Source organism: Apodemus sylvaticus, chromosome X, assembly GCF_947179515.1.
Source record: "Apodemus sylvaticus chromosome X, mApoSyl1.1, whole genome shotgun sequence".
NCBI classification, from domain to species: Eukaryota; Metazoa; Chordata; class Mammalia; order Rodentia; family Muridae; genus Apodemus; species Apodemus sylvaticus.
The window spans coordinates 101663952-101688239 of record NC_067495.1 but is presented as its reverse complement, the minus strand read 5'-3'; the positions used below and the strand labels follow the sequence as shown (position 1 = coordinate 101688239).

Below are 24288 nucleotides of genomic sequence, written 5' to 3'. Positions count from 1 at the left end.
CAAACTACATAATCTAAATTGCGACTAACTTGGGCTCACTTTGTCAGTGGCTTGTTAGTGAATTGAGATGTGGCTTTTATGTTTTGATTTTTTTTTTCTTCTTGGTTTTTAAGACAGGTTCTTAGCGGTTTTGCCCAGGCTTATGTCAGACTTCTGGGTTAAAGTAATTCTGTCACGTTATCATTGTGAGTAATAGGAGCTACAGGCACACATCACAGTGCCCAACTGAGCTTTTGCAAAGTGCTCAGCTGAACTTATTTGTTATAAGGCTTGCAGTTGACATTTTGTAGGAATCTTAAATGTGGATAAGTATGGCTAATCTGTACTGACCTCCATTTTATTTCTAGTCCTGTTTCTGTCTGTGTTTTCTTTCTCTTTCCTTTTTTTACTTCTTTTGTTGCTCTATTCTTTGGCATTGTTTCTGTGAAACACGCATGCATGGGCAGGTACGCGCATGCGCGCATGTGTGTGTGTGTGTGTGTGTGTGTGTGTATATACACACACACACATTGTTTTCTTGTTTAAGATAGGGTCTGTCTACATATCCATGGGTGGCTTGGGACTCTTTATATAGACCAAGCTGGCCAAGGATTCCCTACATAGGCAAGGCTGTCCTTGAACTCATAGAGATCCACCTACCTCTTCCTGCACCACTACACCTGACACATACTGTATTTTTATCACCTGTTCTTGGAGAAGGTCTCATCTAGCACAAACTATGTAACAGCTAAGGCTGGCCTGAAAAGCTTGACCCTCCTATCTATACTTTGCAAGTGCTGTGATTATAGGAATGTGTCACCATGTTCAACTTTATTCTATAGTTTGTTTTGTTTTGTTTTCAAAACATGTTTTTAGAATATATTAATTGTAGATTTGGAGAAGAAAACCTTAGAAACATTAACTCCTTTCCAATTGCTCTTTTGTGCTCAAATTTACATTGCAATAATACTTTCACTAGAATTTTCAACAGTTTAGGCAACCAATTACATATAAGTGATTTGGCACAGAAAACAATGGATAGTTACCAAGGAATCTAAATGAGTCCTTTAATTTTATAGATAATAAGGTTGAGGAATCTTCTTTTTGCTTTTAATTCTTGTAAATATATCAATAGACCAGACTCAAGCAAGCAAGCAAGCAAGCAACCTTTCTCCATCACTCCCACCTCCCTGCTCTGTCTCATAAATGGTTTGAGTAGAATATTTGAGAATTTAGGCCACTGATCAGTTTGTAACTAAACTTAGATATATCTACCTTTATTGTTGTGAAGCTTGTTTCTCAAAATATCTGTTGTTACTTGCTATAGTGTATCATGTAAGGTTTTACTACAAAAGTTAATGTATTCTCAATTATTGATGAAATCTCAACTTTCACTAACTATTGCTAAGCAATGGTCTTCTATCTATCTAAACATCCTATAAATATATTTTGATTCTACCAAAGGATTCCTTTACTGTGACACTCATTAGAAATTTAGCCAGAGGCTAAAGCCTTTGCCTTTGCAGTCTTATGTTAGAGTGGTAACATTGAATCTGTGAGACTGTATGTCCTCGATCATAACTGGAAACTAATGTGAATGTAGGGGAGTCAGGGCAGATCTAGTTGACAATTACATCTCTATATGTCAGTAACAGTAGACATGAGAAAACATTTCTTGTTACTCTCTCCCACTTCCATTTGCAGTTACAGATTGGCAGAAATTATAGATGCTGAGCTGAAAAGGATGTCTCAAGATCTCAAGGACATCATTACTTACCTGAATTCACTGGTGCATCCGGCTGATGCTACTGAACCGGTATGGTCCCTGCTCTTTTGATTAGACAGCCAGGATTTCATAGCAAATTAGCCCTCTGTGGGTCTTTTAATTAGTCACATTTTCCTATTCTCCAGAGTACTCCTGATCTGCCCTCTAGAGATATGAAGCCCTTAGGCATGATTAATGGGACAGTAAATATTTAGTAAATATTTACTTTTTACAGTTGTGAGGTTTTTGTGGTTATTCCCAGGAGGGTAAAATAAATGACTCTCAATGTTATTCAGAGTTTACTTTCTGCATAATTAAACAGATCCTGGTACTTTTTTTTTTCACTTACTAGTTAATTTTTCATACCATATAATTATTTACATACTCATAAATATGAACAGATATGTCTAGATCTGTTAGACATATTTAGGCACTCTAATTTAATCTTTAAAATATGGTGACTTGGCTATTAAGACAACGTTTTCCCATAGAATTTTTTTTTTGTTAAATGTCATTATGTTTCTAACTGCTTCACAGCATCCTACTGAGTTCATAGAGCAAATACATTTTATTATTGGAATGTATGGCTGGAGGATCCTGTTAGAATTGAGATTCTGTGACTCAATTTGGCAGTAAGAAAGAAGTAGGGGGTTCTCTTTCAATTTTCTATACTCCAATTATAAAGAGCGTGTTTCCCCTATCTTTCCCTATTGTCTCGGAAGCCTAAATGAAGTCCTCTTTCCCCCACTCCCGCTCAATGGGACTAAAGCTAAGAGGAATCTCCCATTGTAGGAGCTTCTATTGTGCTTTTTTCTCATTAATTATAAGTAGGAGTGAGGCTAGATCTGGGCAGATGAGAATGAATAACATATACATAAGTGGTGATTATTCTCTAGCAAGCTCTTTGTCCAATTAGATGCAGACAGTTCTTTCTGTGCATGCATATTATTACTGAATTTTTTAATTGTGAAAAGACAGCCAGTTATAGTTGAGAAACTATTAGAATTTTGACACATAATCTCCTTGGGTCTCAGCTCCTTCTTTTGCAAAATGTCAAGGATAGAATAAATGATCTGTAAGTCCCTTTCAGCCATAAAACAGTGCTATTCTCTACTTAGCATCAATCTAAAATTGAACAATGACAAATATAAATTAGTCTGGAATTAACCAATGCTTCCATCTGCCCTGTGTTCACAAAGATGATCACGAGTCGACAAAGTACATTTCTATTAGATTCTGAATGTGATTCTAAGATTCAAAACTTGTTTTGTTGTGATAGGTTTCTGATGCATAGATAAATATAAGCAGATTTAGACACAGCACAGAACTGATGTCTAGTCCTGGAGTGCTGAATTAATTTGAGAAGTGTTGTCAACAGAGTTAGTAAAATCTATCTTTGTCATTTTCTCACCTTGGCCCACGATTATTTTGTTTCGCTGGTGACTAGGAAACAGTATTTTGTTTTCATTTTTCCTGGTAGGGATAATGGAGATGTTTAAGATGAGTGAGTTAAGGGTAATTACTGTGTGATAGCAGGACAAAGGAAGTGAGAGATCATCCCTCTTTTCAGATAGCATAAATCATTGAAGAGAAAAATCACACCTACTGAATGATAATGTTCCTATGGATAATGTGATGATCATCACAATCACGGTACAAAAATAGGAGCTCTGGTGTTCCAGTATTCACGGTGCTGGGATTTAATGACTCTTATTACCCTTGTGTGTGGGTTTGTGTGTGCGTCTCGATGAATAGGAGAGACCACATAATACTTACATTTTTGTCAAACATATTATGTCTATTACCCAATTATATTTTTTATAAAATCCAGAAAGAAAATTAAAGCTTTGATATTACTAATCCCTCCCTTTTACATTGATGTATTTTTTTCTGGTCTTTTTACACTGCTGACACACACAAAATAGTACTTCTATTTAAACAAAATCAGAAACATAAATACATTGAGTTTTTACCTTGTTTACAGGGTCCTTTCTAAAAATTTTAGTCATTTTTTGACAATGTAAGTTTTAATGCTGCCAAGATATTTCACAGGAGATGAATTTCATAATATATTTAACATTTTACTTGAAAGAGATATTATTTCCAAATTTGGGGCTAATATAGCCTTGTAATGATCAGTTACATTTAGAGTTGGGTAGGCTCCTGGATATAGAGTATACTGTGTAAAATGCTATAAATATTTTAAAACTATTGACAGATGACATAAAAAATTACATTTGGAAATTTGGGCCTATTTCCATTACTCTTTAGTATATATTAATATGTGGATTTTTTCCTACTTGCAAATTGAGTGTTCTTAATCTGCAGTGATGACATTTTAAATGCTCCAAAATCTAGAACTCTTTCAGTGAAGAAATGATGCACAAGTGGAAAAAAGTCCACACCCATGAAATGGGTCATAGTCAAAAACTATGGGCGTAGCTGGACTGGGGTGTAGCTCAGTGGTCAAAGTAGCACATGAGAAACAAATGATCAAACAAACAAATCAACATACACACAAAACTGCAGGTGTGATACAAATATTATATGGCATCACCTTGAGGCTCTATGTGCAAGATATGTATGACACAAATTCCATGTTTAAGCTTGCTTCCCAAATCTGGGATATATCATTATATGTAATGCAATGTTCCAAAAATTGAAAAGAGAATCTGAAGCAATTCTTTTCCAAGCATTTGAGTAAGGAATAATCAACCTATGCTTGACTATTGAATGCTATTATTTTTAAAATAGTGAATTTGAGGGGCCATGCATGTAACTATATCACTCAGGAGGCTCAGAAAGGGCCGGGGCTACATGATTAAATTCCAGGCCAGTTTGTACTACATAACAAGCCCGTGTCCCCCAAAATACACAGATTTGATTGACAAATTTGATGTTACTGATTTTAAATGGATTTATTAATTTGTTTCCTTTTGAAACATTTCTTAATGTTTTTGTTTGTTTGTTTATTTGTTTGTTGGATTTGTTTTTTCTGAGACAGGGTTTCTCTGTATAGCCCTGGCTGTCCTGGAACTCACTCTGTAGACCAGGCCTGGCCTCGAACTCAGAAATCCGCCTGCCTCTGCCTCCCAGAGTGCTGGGATTACAGGCGTGCACCACCACCGCCCGGCTAATGTCCTTCATTTTTATATTGTGCGTATCAGTTTTTTTATCGATTTATAGGAATCTACTTCTTGACAGTTGCCAAATGAGTAGATTGAACTAATGCATAAAAGTAATTAGTGTATAAGTATGAAATGGCAAAGCACCATTAATACACAGTTCATTGTCAATGCACCACTTACCAGAACAAAATTAAATGTTGTTTACTGATCTCAATTCCCTGTGTTGCTTTCTTGTTTCGTTTACTGCATTACAATAATCGTAATCTAAAAGTCTTTGGTGTATTTTCAGCTGGAACAGATCTGCAAAATTCTGAATGCTCATATGGAATCTCTGCAGTGGATTACTCAGAATTCAGGTGGGAGTTTGTTTTATACATAATGTTGTAGGTATGAAAATGTATAACACACATTGTGCTTTCATGACCACACTGACTTAAGTGCTTGGCTCAAGAGCTGTTCAGCTCATGCCCATTTGAGCTCTGAAGAAATTCTACAGTTTAACTAGAAATTAATGAAAACAGGGAGTGGGTACAGGTATGGTATTGACAATATCAATGAAACACGACTTTTACATTTATTTTTTATATACATTTTTTATCTTGGTGAATCATATGTGTTTTATATTACTCAGAATTGGACCCAAAATGGAAAGACAAATACTGAAGCCCTCTTCACCCCCAAATTACACAATTTATAGCATACTAGCTCACTGAAGATAACCATCGAACACAACATTCTTTTTTGAATGTTTTGTGGTTGAGGTTATGTATGTATATGTTCATGTGTGTTTAGGTCACATGTGTGCATGCCCATAGAGACTGGGCAAATCAAAGTTAGATATCTTCCTCTATGCCTCTCTGCTTTATTTTTTGACAATCTCTGAGCCTGGAGCATGTCATTTATCTTGTGATACTAGCAGCAAGCACTTTACCAACTAAGCCATCGCCAGCATCCCAGAGCATAGTGTTCTTGATAGTGTGTTATTAGTAGGTGAAAAAATTAGATATAAAAGTGAGTAAACTTTCTTAATACTTTTATTGTCAACTTCAGAATTATAAAACACATATCATGACCACTTTATAGATATAGCAAACTAAGCCAAATGTATACATATATTACTGTCAATAGAAATTAGAATTTATATTGAGAAATGAGATATAACTAATTTTTCTTATATCTTCATATAAATTTAAAATTCAAATTCTAGTAATGAACTTAGATTTTTTTCTTTTTGTTGTATGCATGCAAAAGGCTTTGAAGCACTGGCAGATAAATGAGCATATCTAGCACTGAGATCTCGGTTTCTATAGATAATTCCTATTAAAAGGATGTTATTCTACTTGGAGGTCTTTGATCTCAGGACTGAGGGAGAGAGATATATGGAGGCTTGGGGTGTGCAAGAAAGCAAACATTGTTCTAATACTAATGTTATAATAGAACGTAAGTGTAGGCATAAGGTTATCATGCATTGTGTAAAGATTATCCCTGGATTATTCGAATGCTCATTTCTGTACCACCATATCTACTTGCAAACCTTTACTGCCCAATTATTCCCTGATTGGTCAGTAAAGAAGCTGGTCAGCCAATGACTGACCAGGGGAAAAATAGGGCTAGACATCCTCATAGCCAGGGGACAGAGGAAGGAGAGAAAGGAAGTGGGGATTTACCCTGGGGAGAGAGTCCAGGAGAGACCATGGTAAAACATCTGGAACAGAGAAACCCATAAAATCCAAGTATCTTGGGGATTTTGGCTGGGAAATAGCCAGATAAACGTAAAGGATTAAAATACAGTAATACTGCTTAGCTGTTGTGCCTTAAAGCTGTAAAATAAATATGATAGTTCAGTCTCAATTATTTGGGAGCTCAGCTGGGTTAAGAGAGAAATGGCAACACACTTATAAAAAGCCACTAACACATTAAGATTACTGCATGGGAGTCACTACACACTATGTTAAGATGTTTTGGACATAAAAAATAATAGCAATAATAGATTATAATACTTTAAAGGCCAAACCTCATGAAGTCATAATTATACCTTTTAAAAGAAAATTGAGAAATGTAAGGGGGCAAATCTTAGCAGAATTACGCCAACAAATAATTGTAGAAAGTGATAAATTAGAAAACTATAATTACAAGTTTTCCATGGAATATGTTTAAGTTCATCTTTATCTTGAATACCCTTCCTTGTTTATAAACTCTTTCAACTGATAGTCATTTCTTGGCAGAAAAGTATGCTAGTAGAAAATGAACCAAATAAAGACTGCAGATTATTCTGTTAACTTTCTAAAAATATCTTATTGAGGTATAACTTACATACCATGAAATTCAGCATTTTACTTGTTTAAGTCAATGGGGAAATCATGATTATGCATTTGTGTTACGTAGTAACTGATTCAGGCAAAGGTCATCAATAAATGGTAAAACTATAATGTTTAAGATAATTGAGGAATAAGATACTTATGTACTCCTAAAATTTATCACTCCATGTATTGATTAATAACACACACACATACATACACAATTGAGGTCAAGTTATTACTCCTTTTTAGCATACACTTAGTCTCTTGGAACCTTTATTTTCATTCTCAAAACCAAAAGCTAGATAATACCTACCCTTAACATTTTAGAAGATTAAAAGAAGCAGTGTATAGCTTTCTTTGAATAGTGTCTAATCCATAGTTGGTAGTCAGTAAATGATAGAGGGAAGAACTACTTACTGGTTGTTAAAATTTGTGCTGTTTCTGCATGGGAGTGGAGATAAGGAAGGTCATGGGATTCAAAGGTAGCTATTAAATTGGCTCTAAAGAAGTTAGTTCCAGGTAGGTTCTCATTAAATACCATTTACATTGAGAAGTTGATAGAGTAGCTAAGAAGTAGGAAAATATTAATAACCATGCAGTGACAAAGAATGAGATTATTCAAAGTTATCCTGTGTGTACCTTATTTTTATACAGTGAACAGTACTTTTGTGGTGGAGTTGAAGGGGTGTAACAAGGTAATTTAGGTTATAAAGAAAAATTGGTGTGTTTTTTCTCTTGACAGGGATCCTCTTTGTCATAAATGAAAATGCAAGGTTCCCAGCCAGTGTTTCTTTTATAAAATTAAAAGTTGTTAGCGTCGCAAGGGATTTACTTTATATAAATGAAGAAATTATGGCCCAGAAAGGTTTAATGACTTCTTTAGAACACACAGCTAAGACCAGTCATGGAACAGTTGGGATCTGGACCCAGGTTGTCTTATGTGGAAAACAGTCTTTTGAATTCTGGTGTACTTTGTGAGCAATGTAGGTATCGTTAGATAGAAAAACAAATTTTAACCATGTACAAAACAATAGAGGACAGGGTTGTCAAAATATGATAATATTTTGGATGGGATGTTAATTTTTGGGTGTCTGGGTGAAGCTCTCAGTCAAAATTAGTAGCAAGAATAAGACGGGAGAGAGTGATGATTAATGAGAATTCCTTTTATTTTTATTTTTTTCCAAAAGAGTCATTTGAGCTAAAGAACCAGAGAAATGTTGCGGAGCAGCAGTTCCCAAGCTGTGTGCCATGACCCTTTTGGCAAACCTCTACCTTCAAAAATATTTGTATTCTGATTCATAACAGCAGCAAAATTATTTATGAAGTAACATAATTTTATCGTTGGGGGCGGGGGGGGTCACCACAAATGAGGAACTGCATTAAAGAGTCGCAGCATTAGGAAGACGGAGAACCCCTGGTCTGGAGGGTTTCATTTGAGACGGGCTCTGCTAAAACATGAGAAAAGCCTGTTAGCTCTTGATAGCACAAGCTTCTTTTTGCCATCCCCACTCAACAAGCCTTTCCTTTTCATATCAGGAAATGAGGTGCTCAAGGTAGGCAGCATGGCAGGGTTTAATTATGTTGTCCAGGAGACGATTTTTTCTTTTTGTTTTATTTTCCTTTTTAATAGTTAATTGAATCATGTCTGTTGAAACAGTCTGTGGACTGAAAGTTTAAATTAGTCTTTTTTTTCACTTCCAGAGAGCAGTTATAGAAAAATGAATGAGTATATTCTTCTGGCAATACAAATATTATATTTTACTAAAAAGAAATCATTAACTCATATAAAAATCAAATCTTTATTTTAAAAGGTTCCCGGGAAATGTTTTTGTGACTTAATATCTGTAATATTGGCACAAAAATGTTCCATCATAAAACATGGCAGCTGTTACATGAAAAAGATCACATATTTAACTGAAAATCATTTCTTTAAAAGCGATTTTGATGAATATTATTAACTGAGAAAAGCTAAAATGAAAAGACTGTGTAGACTGTGTGATTCCAAATATATGACATTCTGCAAAAGGCAAAACTGTAAAGATAGTTAAAAAATAAGTAGTGGGTATGTGTGGTAATGACTAGACAGTCACAGAGCTGTACAAATATTTTCTGTGGTACTTTAATAATGGATCCCCCATCATTATACCTTTGCTAAAACCTGTAGGATGCACAACACTGCTCATGATCCTCCACATAAAGGATGGACCTTGGGTGGCAATGGTAGTTTATCAGTGATAATGAATACACTGCTCTGGTGTGGGATGTCGGTAGCTGGAGAGGCTTGTGAGGGCAGAATTTTTGAGTCTAGTGAGTATACGAGGACTCTCTTTATCTGAGCAATATTTTCCATGAATTTCAAGTTACTCCAAAAGAGTCCATTGTATTTCAAAAGAAAAATAAATAAATAAAGATGAACTGGAAATTAAACATCACATACATTTTAAGTGTGTTAAATGCGAACCCATTGCATTCGTTGTCCAATGAACTTTTCAACATCCACAAAGGTTTGGCAAGCCAGGCTCCTTCAGATTGCTAACTCCTATGACAGTCCATAGGCATAGGGCAGAAATAAAAGGGGATCAGAGACCATCAAATTAAGGGGAGTCTGAACACATGCAGGGTCTAAAATGTGATGCTTATTTACTGTTAGACCTTGTCTGTGGGTTTTTTTTTCAACTGAGAAGTATGATTGAGAATGGAAGGAAGCCACAGATGCAAGTCTGTACTCCCTCTCCCTCTCTTGTCTTCCTTTTTTTTTTTTTTTTTTTTTTTGTAAAACTGTACAGCATTATTTCAAGGTTGGCCTGATGATAGTGCTGCAGCCCCACATCTGTCTTTTGAGTTGGCAGCCACTGAAGCTGCAGCAACTCTAGCTCTTCCGGGACCACTTACAACAGAATTGGCAATCCATCTAAGGTCATTTATTATCTGTTTTAAGTATGCAGAGCTACTTGTGGCGGGGGACGGAGGTGGGATAAGAGATGCATGTTTCCTGTTGCTTCGTATGCCACCAGATCATCACCATGTCTATTAATAATCACCAAATAGCACAATAATAAAGGAGCAGGCCATGAAAAACACTTTATTATTTAAAACTTTAGTAGTATCGTGGCATTTGGCTTCCTTCATGAGGTGTCCTAAGGATCTAAGACTAAATCTGTTTTATCTATAATTATATCAGGCTCTTAAAGCAGAGCCGCATAGTTATCCTATGGATTCTCACATTTTTATTGTTATTTAGAGCAGAAAGAGTTACTCCTTAGAGTAATTAAAATGGCTTTGAGTGTTGTTATATTTCCAAACTATGGTCCCATGTCTGTGACTAACTTACACTCAACTGCATCTAACTAACTTTTGCATAAAATGCTTTTAGGGTCATGTTAGAACAACTGTTTTACGTAATGTGTTATAATTATGCTTTAGTTTTGCCCAATATTAAATAGTTATAATTTGACATGACAGTTTCAAATTAAACGTTTTTTTTTTTTAGTGTTAGATTTTTTTAAAGTGGTTTTGATTCAGCCAATAAGTGGTTTTATAAATATTTTTATTAGCCACCTATGGTGGTATACACCTTTAATACCATCAGTTGGGAGGCACAGGTAGGTGGATCTCTTGTGAGTTCTAGAACAGCCTGATCTACACAGTGAGTACCAGGTCAAGCAAGTCTAATAGTGACACTTTGTTTCAAACAAACATTTTTTTTATTAAAGTTAGACACAGTGGTGCAAACATATAATCCAGGCACCTTTGGGGGTAAAGATGGAAGAATCATTTTGCCTCTGCCTTTCCTTATATTCTTTATGACATTGGTGGATAAGGTCATCTCTTATGTTCTGGAACTGAACATTCCACTTCAGATACTTGAGAATTAAATGGTTTCTGCTATCTCTGTGACAGCACCACAGAGCCACCCAAGTGGACTTTGCTCATGTAGAATGTGTATTTTAAACTCCACAGGGACACTTAAGTCTTCCCATTGCGGTTAGCTGAATGGTATTTTGTGTCTTTCCACTATTTAAATGATCCACTTGATCATCTCTGCTATTCTTTATAGACAGAACAGATGTTTTCCCTTAATTCCAAAGAATGTCCTGTACTTTAGATTAGGGGACTAACATTAGAATTAAGCAAATCTTCAGTTCCTGTTAAGAAATAGTGTATGGTGGTTAACATTCTCTGAGTTGAATTCTCAGAATTCTTTTTCTATATGTAAATCCAGACTTGACATACCCTCAATACACCTGCAAAATTAGATTTCTCACTAATCCTACTTCTGTACATTTTGTGCCCAAGTGAATTTCCTCAAGCTGGAGAGCTTCCCCACATGAATTATATGCAACATAATTTAAATCACTCACAAACACCAGAATTTATATTGTTTGTGAAAAAGATAGGGTTTTTTTCTCCAAAGCAGTTTTCCTCCTGCTAGTGATTAAATACATTCATTCATGCATGCATGCATGCATACATACACACACACACACACACACACACACACACACACACACACACTGGAACCTCATGATAATGCTGTTTTGGAGTTCATGCTCAATAAACAACTCAAATATGAAATAACCTGATGGCTTTTCTTCAGTTGAGCCTCCTGTATAGTATTCTGCTAGACAGCCCTGAAATTAAGCATGCTAGTGTTTGAAGGAACAACAGATACCATTATGGTGCTAGTTATAGCTAAGCACAGTGCTTATTTTATTGTAATTTTACTTTTGAGACATGGTCTCACTTTGTAGCTCAGGCTGCCTTTGAATTCATGATGGTTCTCCTGCCTCAGCCTCTTGCGTGCTGGGACTACAAGTCTTCCACCATGCTTAGCTCAGGATTTAGTTTAGCTGTTTTTAAATTACTTTTATTAATTTGGAGGGCCTCTGTCTATTCCATAGTGACTCTGTGAACTTCAAAGGACAACTTGTGAGAGGAAGTCAGCTCTCTCTGGGAATCCAAATTATGTCATTAGTCTTGGTGGCAAGTTCTTTGTATCTGCCAAGCCATCTTGCTGGCCCAGCATTACTATGTATCCATTCTACACATCAGTGAAGTTCAGCGTGATATTTCAATATATACATGGATTATGCACTGTTTATTCAAAAATTTCACAGCATCTGACAAGCAGGTAGAGTAATAGGAAAAGCACTGTTAGAGAGGAGTCAACTATGAATCCACATAAGCTTTGGCTTCTGAGAAGTTATTTAAACAGTCCTCCATGTTTATTTACCATCACAGAATATTATGAGACTCAAAGTAGCATCCATGGGCATTGGCAACCTCACCTGCTGGGGCTAGGAGATGATTCGGTGGGTATCTGTGCTTGCTGTGCCATCTTGTGGACCTGAGTTCCAATTCCCAGCACTGATACATAAAGCTGGGTTCTGCATGGAAACACACCTCTGACTGCACCAATTCAGGGCCCCTTTGCCATTTGCTCTTCTTTTCTTTTTCTAAATCTCTCATTGAACTGTATTTTTCCATCAATTGCGTGTGAAGAGCAGTGTTACAGCAAGCATAGTGTCTTCTCATTGCTTTAATTATCGCAGTGAGAGCAGATACATTCTAGTGGGGGTCGCGGAGTTTTACTTCGGGAAATACTTTTTCTATCCAGAAGTGTATACCAAGAACATAAGTATAGTTGGCTGTTACTTGAATTTTAGTAAACTGAATGTCTTGAAAGTAGCTATGACTAGTCAGAGGGTAATGTCATAGCCTCTCTCCTCTCCTCCACCCTATTCTCTTCACTTTCCTTTTCTGAATTACAAGGAAAGATTATTTCTAAAATGTCAAAGTCATTGTCAAAAGCAACCTAACGTCATATATAGGGTATGTTCTGCAATACCTAAAACCTTAACATATGGAATACCTAGGGAGGCTAAAGTGGGAGAGCCTTAAGTGTATGGCTAGCCTGAGCTTCTGAGTGAGTTCCCCAGGCCAGCTTCAATTATAGAGAACAAAAACCTGTTTCAACAGCAATAACGAAATAGCCTACGCATATGTGTTGGGCTTTTTGTTATGAAAATTGGTTTGAGGTCAGCTCAGACTCACAGAGTTGTAAGAAATAATATAGAAACCCTACTTATTATTATCTTATTTTTCTTATTACCTTATTTTCATCATTACCTTATTTTTCTCAGTTATAACATCTTACAAAACTGTAGTATAATGATACCGTAATCAGGATACTGACATTTGACCCAGCCTGTCACAGATTTTGATGATAGGCAATTTGTCATTGTTTGGTTTTGCTTTTATTATCCCAAAGGTTTTTCTCTCATTTTTTTCCTAAAAGTTTTATCTTTCTACATTTTATATTTTAAGGTTGTGATGCATTTTGGTTTGGTTTTGTATACTAGGTTTAGATCAATGACTTTTTGTTCGTTGATTTTTGCCTGCACTTATTCCGTTGAAAAATTGAATTTGCAACAACATTGAAAAAGCTATCCTTGGTCAAATGAGTTTATTTTCTTTTGTTATTATGTTTGTTTGTTTATATTGTATGTGTTTTCACACACAAACACAGGGCACAATACACATGTCAAAGTCAAAAGCCAGCATGCTGGAGTCAGTTCTCTCTACCGTGGTGGTTTGGTGACAAGCACTTTTATCTGCTGAGTCATCTTGTAGTCCAAATGTCTTTCCTTTGGAAAGACAGGCTGACACTGTAACCCAAATTCATCTATAATTCACAGCAATCCTCCTGCTTCAGCCTCCTTAAACCTGGAATTACAGACATGAACCACCGCATTTGGCTCTTAAATTTACTTTCGAGCCTTATCAAAAAATCAGTTTGGGGTAAGCTTGAATTTCTTTTCCTGAGGACTTTATTTTGTGGATTTTTGTGTCTTTCCCCTTAAATATCACACGACCCTAAGTTTACTTAGTGCTTTCATTTCATTTCTTTTGTTTTGCTTTGTTTTGTTTTGTTATTTCGAGACAGGGTTTCTCTGTGTAGCCCTGGCTGTCCTGGAACTCACTCTGTAGACCAGACTGGTCTCGAACTCAGAAATCTGCCTGCCTCTGCCTCCCAAGTGCTGGGATTACAGGCATGCGCCACCACTGCCCGGCTAGTGCTTTCATTTCTGATCATACATGCAAAGTGCTCAGTCTTCCATCTGCAGATGTGAGCTGTAGGGTTTTGGTGGGTGCCCTTCCTCAAGCTCATGTAACTCTCATCTGTTCCTAATTAGCTGATACTTAGACCATAAGCAGGTACTGGATTTTATCAAATGCTTTTTTTTTTTTTTTGGTAGCAATTGTTACAAGAGCTTTGTATTTAATTTGTTTACCCATTGTTATTTTTTAAATACAGAGTCAGCCATACATATGTGGAATAAAAACCAACCCTTTTTGGATCTATTTTTCTAATACTCTGCTACAAGCTTATGTATATTTATGAGATATTTGGGTGTTCTGCAGATTGATTGGTCTGCAGTTTTCTCTTGATATTGTACTGTCTTTGCCTGCTTTTGGTATCAACCCTGTCTTCTAGTTCTTAGGATTCTTCTTTGAATGTTTGATAGATCTTCAGTGAAACTGTTTGGGCCTGGGTATTCTTATAGGGAAGAAGTTTCATTTGTTTCTAAAACTATTCTGATTGTATATTTTGTCTTGGTTACATTTTGAACACTTTCTGTTTCTCAAATAATCAGTGTGTTTCTTTTAAGCTGTTGTAAGTACAAAGTAGTCTTGTAGATTTATTTTTTATTTTTATTTTTGCACTGGTATGTCCTGTTTCTTTTGTGATCCTGACGATTTGTGGTTTCTGTGCTTAAATTTCTCCCTCTTGCCTGAAGTTTATTAATTTTATTGACTTCTTTTTCTCTCAAAGAATTAGCTTTTTAGCTCATTGATTTTTCTCTATGGTGATTCGGTTTGCAGTTCTCTGCTCTTGTTTTTATTACTTCCTCCCTTTCCTTGCTTTCTGTTGACTTTGTCCCTTTTCTATTTTTCTAACGTAGGCGCTTAGAATATTGACTTGAGACGTCTCCTTGATTCGGATGGTATTCTTTTAAAAGGGCATTTCTCTTAACCAGCAAGTGCTTTTGACCCTAGTTGTCATCTCCAGCCATAATTTCACAAATGGCTATTTTTATTTTCACTGTCAAAATTCTGCATTAAGAAACATTTGCACACAGATATGCCAGAGGCACCTCAAATTAAATTAATTTTGTCAAAAACTATTTACATCTTAGTTTTCCTATATTAACTGTCTACCACCTTGCAATGCACAAATATCATAAATTTCACTTTGACCATTATTATTTTAATTATGATCATGCCGGTGCTGTTCAAAGCCTAGTTAGTATACTCCATTTTCTTTCTTTTTGTTTTTGTTTACTTTTGAATTTTATTTTTTGCTTAGTTTTCTGTATACTTATTAGTAAACTCATTACCCAAATCACTGCCTTTAATTTATCTAGTTCAACTTCCAAGACTTGTCTCTTCCATAGTCTTGTAATCTCTACTCTGTTTTTTCTGCTATTTGGTTGTTGTTGTTGGTGGTGGTGGTTCCTGGGATTGGGACTAGAACCTAAGCATGATAAGCAGATGCTCTACCACTGAGCTATACCTTCAGTCCTCCTCTTGTAACTTCTGAAATTGTTGCTGACTTGACTTCAAGTAAGTCCCCCTTTTAGGATTGTCATCAGCATGTTTGTGCCTCTTATTTCTGATCCCTTGATTCATTTCTTTGGTTCCAATATAGCTCATCTCTCTCTCTCTCTCTCTCTCTCTCTCTCTCTCTCTCTCTCTCTCTCTCACACACACACACACACACACACACACACACATACACACAGCCTCTACAGAGTGTACAACATATATTTTGATATTGTGCATCTCTGAAAAGATATGCATCCCACCAGCTCACTTGGTTGATATTAAGTATTGAATGGTAGCTTGGAAATAAATTTTCCTTGGACTTTTGAAGAAGCTATTCTGTTGTCTTCCAACTCTGAGGGCCATTGTGGTTCTGAACCTTTTCTGAAGTTCTTCATTTTGGTTTTTTTCCCTATTGAAAATTTTAAGCTCTTCCTCGGAATACTTAAATTTAGGATGATATGCTTTGATGTAAATCTGTTTTATCTATTGAGCCTAATATTAATGAGTCAAGAAACTCGGTTCTCTCTGTTTGAGGCTGTGCTCTTAAATGATCTTTCTGCTAATTTCTTTGCTTATGTTATCTCTGTTCCACTTTCTGGAAATATGCTTAATCTAATGCTTGCTTCCCTGAACTGATCTACATTTTTATTCTTTCTTAGTGTCTCTATGGTTTTTGTTAATTTTTCTGGATCTGCTCTCTACTTCTTATTCCAAACTTTTGCTGATCTTTACTTTCTGCAAAGTAACCTTTATGTTGCAAGAGCTTGCTGTCATAGGACAAGTGGACCTGTGCGAAGTTAGGAGAATTCATTCATGTTTTTAGACTCAGTGTCATCCCTGAGTGGGTTAATTTTTTTTAAAAAAATATTTTGCTCTTCCTAATTTGTTGCTTTCATCTTTCCATTTTGTTTGAATCTCTCTCAGATTGTTTTTCTTGAATATTCTTATACTTAAGAAAGCGACAGGAAACATCTTGTAGCTGGGTTTGCTAACTTGCTGTGGGATAGATAATATGATTAGATTCCTCTCTTTTCCTGTCACTGAAGGACTTCTAGCCACTATCTTTAGACTTTTGTCTAGGGGGTCAAAGTCTCTGGAGAAGAATTTTGCAGTTCCTGGTTGTAGATTAGTTAGGCCAGTGCTAAGCCTGCATTCTCAGCCTTAGAGCAGGAAGTAGACACTCCATGCTCTTTTGTGGGCGCACACTTAAGCTCTTCGAAACTTCTGGTTAATCCTTAGTTTTAATACAGAATGCCTGTCCTTGACTTGATCTGATATCTCTGATCTAGTGCTTAGCTTATTCAGTCGTCAAAGGCAAATCTTCTGCAGAGCTTGAATAGGGAGCATTACCCAGAGGTAAAGATATAGAGGAGAGGAAGGGTCAGCTTCTGAGTCATACATCCTGTTTTCTGCTCCACTTTGAACACCATTTGGAATGATCTAGTCCTACCAAGTCCATATTTGGTGCAAAACTCATTGGAATTTTTAAAGTATTTCGAGCCTTTTGTCGTACACTTAATCTTCTACCTCTTTACAACTATTTTACAGATGTGGGAGTTCAGTCTGCAGAAGCCTTAGTGATGTTCTCCCCCTTTCTCTTCTCACACTCCTTCAGTTTGGTGTGAATGATCCTCATGAAATTATTATGCCTTTGTTACAGACTCCTTACTCCTGATTTTTCAGTAAGAGCTGTTCTTGGCATGATATACAAAATACAGTTTTTAACTTCTTTGTAGAGATTATGCATTAATTTTTCTGTATTTTCAAAATGTAGCTCTGATCTTAGGTTTTGATTTAGTTTAAGGTTTAGTAGACAGTTACAGTTTATTTGTTCCCTGATATGTACTCAGCACAGTATATTCAACTTTGTGTTACTGTTTCGGAGGCAAGTGTGTGTGTGTGTGTGTGTGTGTGTGTGTGTGTGTGTGTATTAAAGGGGAAAGACACAATGATCCACAAAATAAAGACCTCAGGAACAAAAATTCAAGCTTACCCCAAACTGATTTTTGATAAGGCACTTACTTTGAAAAGTAAATTCAAGGGCCAAATGTGGTGGTTCATGTCTGCAATCCCAGGTTTAAGGAGGCTGAAGCAGGAGGATGGTTGTGTTTATGAAAATAGATTATTGAAATTTCATTACTAAATACAATCATTGTCATTGACGATTTAGATAAGTCTGTGGAACTGTACAAACACCAATAGTATTTAGATATTCTAACATTTCCTCTGCTCTCAAGTTTCCTATTGGCCTACTGGTAGTTACCGTCTATTCCTATCCCAAGCAAGTCTCAGGAAACCTTGAATCTACTTGTTTCTATAGCTCACATTTTGTTTAGTGATAGAATCTTTATTTTCATATGTAGAGTGTCTTTTTAAGAATGGAAAATGACAAATGGTATATTTCCTTCCAAGTGACTACTACTGAAATTCTAGTTCTACTATGATGTATTAACTTAACATATTGACAGAAACCAATCAATGATGCTGGTCTTAGGACCAGAATTCTGAGCAGTAAGTACCATGTTCAGTGTTTGCTCTTAATGAATGAAGGGCCTCAAACATTTAAAGTGAGTTAATTCAGAAATAGTCCTGGGAATTCAATTCGAAGACATGACAAACTGTTTATATTAAGCCTCTCATAATAATGCTGACTTGTGTTTTTGACATTTTATTGATCTTTAAGATTGTTATAAATGTACTCCTTTGCAAATTAGTAAATTGTGCTTGTGTTGACATAGTCTCTCGTCTGAAGTTAATGGCTCGGACTGCTCATTTATGCTTCCATCACATTAAAACAGTTATTTAAGGGGGAAATCTGCACCCTGCAGTTTGTTATTATAACAAAAAGAAGAGATTTATATTGTCAAGCTCATTTTTCATTGTTGTTCTAGCCCTTCAGCAGATAACCATGATTTAAATTACCCATTCTTATTAAAGTGTGATCTTGCAGAATGTATGTATTTTATATGATAAAATGAGGCATTATGCTTTTTAAAAAAATAAACTGGGTAAACATTAACTCTGTTCTGGATGGCTGAAAGAAATAAAGTGGACCAATTAAGTTTTAGTTTTTATTTTGCAAAACTTTCCTCTCCTTTGGGGTGCCAACTACTATTTATCCACTACTAGACACTAATGAACAGTTCTTTTTGTGCATTTTTTTTGTAGAAAATCTTTGATTAACATACTTCCCTCAACAGTTTATTTTGCCTGGCAGAAAAGTACTATTTGATGTGGTAACTATTAATGACATTTTGCAGTATACTGCCCCTGAGCAAACTTAAGAACCACCAAGGTAAATAAATAACCAGGAAACAATAGAAATGTAAATATTCTCCAAGACTTGTGCCTTATAGGTAGCTCAGACCTACCAAAATCTATGCGTTCAATGTATTGACCACCCTGATTGTCCTTTGGGGCATTAATGAGTAAAAACCAACAGTTAATACTCTCTTCAATAAAACACAAATTTAAGGCAAACTTATTGCCCCAAAGTTAAGGACAACAAATAATGACTATTCTCATCTACTATTTTCATAGTTTCCAAACTGATGAATTTTCTCTTTTGGATTTTGCAAAACTTAACCCTAATAAAATTGTGTTTTCAGGTTCCATATGTCATAATTGAGGGGAGGGTATGTTATGGCATCCATAGAATGTGACTTTGACTGATGATTGCATGCCTTTCCTTCTCTAGGCATGATGCAGAAGAAGGTAGAAGAGGTCGCATACGCGTTTGAGCAGTTCCGTCGCAGGGAGCAAGATGCTCCGAAGTTTGCCTTTGAATAACCATCACTCCAAATTGCTCCTTTCGGATTCTTCATTAACCCCGGATTCTGAGGATATTAAATAGAGTAGTATTTTCTGTTACTACTTCATCTTTAATTGCAATGATTGGTGCATGTGTTTATTTTTCATTTAAATAGCCTGAAGAGAAGGATACACTTTTTTCTTTCAGAATGGAATAGAATCTGGACACAGTGATAGTGATGCTTACCCAGAAATCAAGTAACCACCTTGCCCAGGCAGTTTCACTGGTGTTGATTTTGTGTGTATAATCTCTGTCTTACTTAGATTCTACATACTGTCACCAGTAGACACCAACTTCTCACTGCAGCTTAATAGTGGGCACAGTTGTTTGCCAAAATGCACATGTCACCCAGTCTTTACTAGGTGTTTGTGGCCATTCACAGAAAGTACTGGATCCCGTAAAGTCTTGAGTGAAATTTACTATCTTCTCTGAGATATAATTTTACCTGTTAAGGGCAAGATGGTCAATGAAAAGGAAGTGTATCATAAATTACAGCAAGTATCTGTCAGGAATTCGCAGACTGTAATATGGTTTTGATGGATTAGAGATTTAATTAGGGCTTTTATTTTTCTTATGGTACTAGAGATCAAACCATGTGCCACACTCTTGGATAATATACCCAGCACTGAATTATGGGTAAGGTCCAGTGATTTACTTACTTTTGATAATATACAGATACCTCAGTACATTTGTTTTTAAATCAAGACCTCACTGTCGCCTACGCTGGCTTCAAACTTGCAATCCTCCTGCCTCAATTTTCCAAGTGTCACCATATCTATGTGTCCTGATGATTTTTATCATTTGTTTTGTTTTAGCCTATGATTTAGACCTGTTTGGTGTAGTTTTCTGTCTTTCAAGAAAAAAAGCCTTCTTAGCTCTAAAGCATCTTCATCTCTTGTATTTCACCCCACTCGCTAATAATATGATGTCCTAAAAAAATAAAAATAAAGCTGATTAAAAGATTTTCAGTGACTGAACTGAGTTTTTTTTCTCCAGCTCACTCATAGATGCATCGAAGGATTCATGTTACAGAAAAGTAAATAAATAAAATTTAAATGACTACTAATGGTACTAAGTTTTATGAGTAGAATAAACACTAGAACTTAATAGATTCACTTCCTATACAAATGTTTCCATGAAATAGAAAGCTATTTCAGTAAGTTTCTGTCAACACTCAGAAGTATACAATGTGAACTGGACGTGGTAGCACAGGCCTATAATCTCAGCCAGCTAGAAGGCTGAGGGAGAGGGATCACAGACTCAAAGCCAGCCTGAGTTCAACTAATTATGACCCTGTCTCAAAGAATAAAACAATGTCAGCCTGCAGTTTTGTGATAGAATGTTGGCCTAGAATGCACAAGCTTCAGGCTTTAATACTGAAGTGTGTTGGGGAGGGTAATGAGAGAATAATGCAGACTACTAAATCTTGTAGACTCTTAAAGGTAAGCATGGCTTTTGAGTAGAATCTTGAGTAATCCCTAATTTTTAGGGTTCAATATTATTACCAATATATCCTAAATGAGGACAAAAATCCTTATTGTTTTGTGTGTTTTTTCTGATAAATCTCTCATATGGTAGCCCACATGTAAGTGAGGTTTCAAATTCAGTAAAATCAATATAATGTTTTATATGGATTTCTGGGTTTTAAAGTTCTGTTTATCTAATTCACTGGAGAGAAAAAAATTCATCCTGGGCAACATTGGACTTTGCCAGCCATTTTGTGGGAATAAAACCGTTTTTTTCAAGTCTGCATAGTTTTCTGCTTTTCTTACTCCTTTTTTAACACTGGCAGAGAGGTTTTGTTTTGCAAATTTTCTATATAAAGAGGAAGCTAAAGTCCTGTTTACTCTGTCCCTTTGCACTATCTTTACTGGAATTTGTAGTATTTTGACCCTCCGCACAGAAAAGTGGCCAGAGGCGCCCAGATTAATCCAGTAAGCCCAGTGTACTGTGTGGGATCTGGAGCTTTACACTAAATAGCCCCTAAAGAACCTTTGATTCTGGTTCTAACTTGTCTAAAAGTCATGACATTGCTCTAACCAATGTTAATTTTAAAGATCAGAAATAACCGATTTTGCTAATAATAGTTAACTATTAACTGAAGGAAACTTCTTAAATTTCTAATGTCATGGCCTTTTCTCAATACATAGATATTTTTCTTCTTTAAGAAGGAATTTGAAAGCCACAAACAGGTTTCCCCCCCCCCCCTTTTAATATTAGATGTTCGGTAGATTCAAGAGAAGATTTTGAATTTTTAAAAACATTTTCTATCAGTCTCAACTAACCTGGACCCCTGGGAGCTCCCAGAGACTGAGCCACCAACCAGGCAGCATACAGGGGCAGGTCCAAGGCTTCTAGCACATAAATAGCAAAGGACTGCCTGGTCTGGCCTCAGTGGGAGAGGATGTGCCTAATCCTGTAAAGACTTGAGGCCTCAGGGAAGGGGGCTGTCTGGAAGGGGGGATCACCCTCTTGAAGGCAAAGGGGGAGGAGGAATGGGATGAGGAACTGTGGGAGGGGGTACTGGGGGGGCAAAAGCTGGAAAGTAAATAAAACATTTGTTTAAAAAATCAATTTCCATATGGCAGAATTAAAATTACTTCCTGATGTATTTACCAGAAGCATACAGCAAACAAAGCACCTTCAGAAACACCCTGAAAACATATCTTATTTGTTAAAGAGGAACTTTTGGCTCAATTAAACTAATCTTGTAGATTGGTGTCTTAGGGTTTTACTGCTGTGAACAGACATGATGACCAAGACAACTCTGTGTAGCCCTAGCTGTCCTGGAACTCAGTCTGTAGACCAGGCTGGCCTGCCTGCCTCTGCCTCCCAAGGGCTGGGATTAAAGGCATGAGCCACCAGCACCAGGGCACCCAAGGCAACTCTTATAAGGACAACATTTAATTGGGACTGGCTTACAGGTTCAGAGGTTCAGTCCATTATCATCAAGGTGGGAACATGGCAGCATCGAGGCAGCCATGGCGTAGGAGGAACTGAGAGTTCTATATCTCCATCTGAAGGCTGCTAGTGGAAGGCGGCTAAGATGAGGATCTTAGAGCTGGCTCCCACAGTCACACATCTCCTAATAGTGCCACTCCATGGGCCGAGCATATACAAACCATCACATTTGGCATAAAACCATTACCTTTGTGGATACTTTTCAGTTTGTCATAAATTTGAGAAGTGGATTTTAAAAATTAACTCATGATAAGGTGTATGACACCAAAGGTCTTAAAGCTTTTTACAGACTGTCTGATACACTTTTAAGATAGGAAAAGGGATGCTGGGAAAATGTAATAGGTAGGACACCTTAGCTTGGCACCGCTAGAAGTACAATGACATTTCTTCTAGTGAAATTCCCTAGATATCCTTTGGTACCTACCACTTGGGTTGTCTGCAGTTTTTTTTTTTTTTAAATGATGTCTTTTCCCTTCTGTTAGAAAGCAAGTATGTGCTGGGCTGTGGTGGCACACGCCTTTAATCCCAGCACTTGGGAGGGAGAGGCAGGTGGCTTTCTGAGTTCGAGGCCAGCCTGGTCTACAGAGTGAGTTCTAGGACAGACAGGGCTACGCAGAGAAACCCTGTCTCAAAAAATCAAACAAGAAAGAAAGAAAGAAAGAAAGAAAGAAAGAAAGAAAGAAAGAAAGAAAGAAAGAAAGAAAGAAAGAAAGAAAGAAAGAAAGAAAGAAAGAAAGGAAGGAAGGAAGGAAGGAAGGAAGGAAGGAAGAAAGGAAGGAAGGAAGAAAGAAAGAAGGAAAGGAAGAAAGAAAGAAAGAAAGAAAGAAAGAAAGAAAGAAAGAAAGAAAGAAAGAAAGAAAGAAAGAAAGAAAGAAAGAAAGAAAGAAAGAAAGAAAAAGTGTGCTGGGCATGAGGGGCACGCACCTTTAATCTAGCACCTTTTTTTTGTTTTTTTTTTTTGTTTTTTTGTTTTTTGGATTTGGTTTTTGTTTTTTTTCAAGACAGGGTTTCTCTGTATAGCCCTGGCTGTCCTGGAACTCACTCTGTAGACCAGGCTGGCCTCGAACTCAAAATTCCTCCTGCCTCTGCTTCCCAAGTGCTGGGATTACAGGCGTGTGCCACCACTACCTGGCCAGCACTCTTTTTGTAAGATTTAGTTATATGTAAGTACACTGTAGCTATCTTCAGACTCACCAGAAGAGGGCCTCAGATCTCATTACTGATGGTCGTGAGCCACACCAAGAGGTTGCTGGGAATTGAACTCAGGAGAGCAGTCAGTGCTCTTAACTGCTGAGCCATCTCTCCAACCTGTCTGCAGTTATATACAGATACATAGAACACTTTTCACGACCTAGCTTTCCACTTGCAATTCCACAGCCGTGTAACTGTCTTTTAGCTATCCATTCTCCAATCATTCCCACCTAGGAGATTTGTATGTAGTGTGTATATCACTCCAGTATCAATAGACTGTTTTATTAGAATGAGACAGATTTACTGTGATGACAAAATGCTCCATCCTTCCAAGAAGTCAAGCACACTATCAACCTTGGTATGTGTTCCATTTCCCTATTCACAAATTTTGTCAGGCGTACAGTTTAACTGAGCACCCGAGTTTAAGCCCCACCTCCTTAAAAAAATATGTCTAACTCACAGACTCATGGGGCCCACAATTTGTTTATACTTAAACTCAATCTTTATTCTACATCAGAACTCCAAAGCAATGTGTGTTTGCAT

General features: G+C 36.7%; 1 protein-coding gene across 1 annotated transcript in view; it reads left to right on the top strand.

Moving 5' to 3' along the window:
* Nup62cl (nucleoporin 62 C-terminal like) overlaps positions 1–20540 on the top strand; it is a 54079-nt gene extending 33539 nt beyond the window's left edge. The window contains exons 7-9 of the mRNA XM_052170813.1: positions 1684–1795; positions 5162–5228; positions 19480–20540. Coding sequence (XP_052026773.1) covers positions 1684–1795; positions 5162–5228; positions 19480–19571 — 271 coding nt within the window. The 3' untranslated portion in view covers positions 19572–20540. The remainder of the gene's footprint in view (positions 1–1683; positions 1796–5161; positions 5229–19479) is intronic.
* Positions 20541–24288: the final 3748 nt, after the last annotated feature.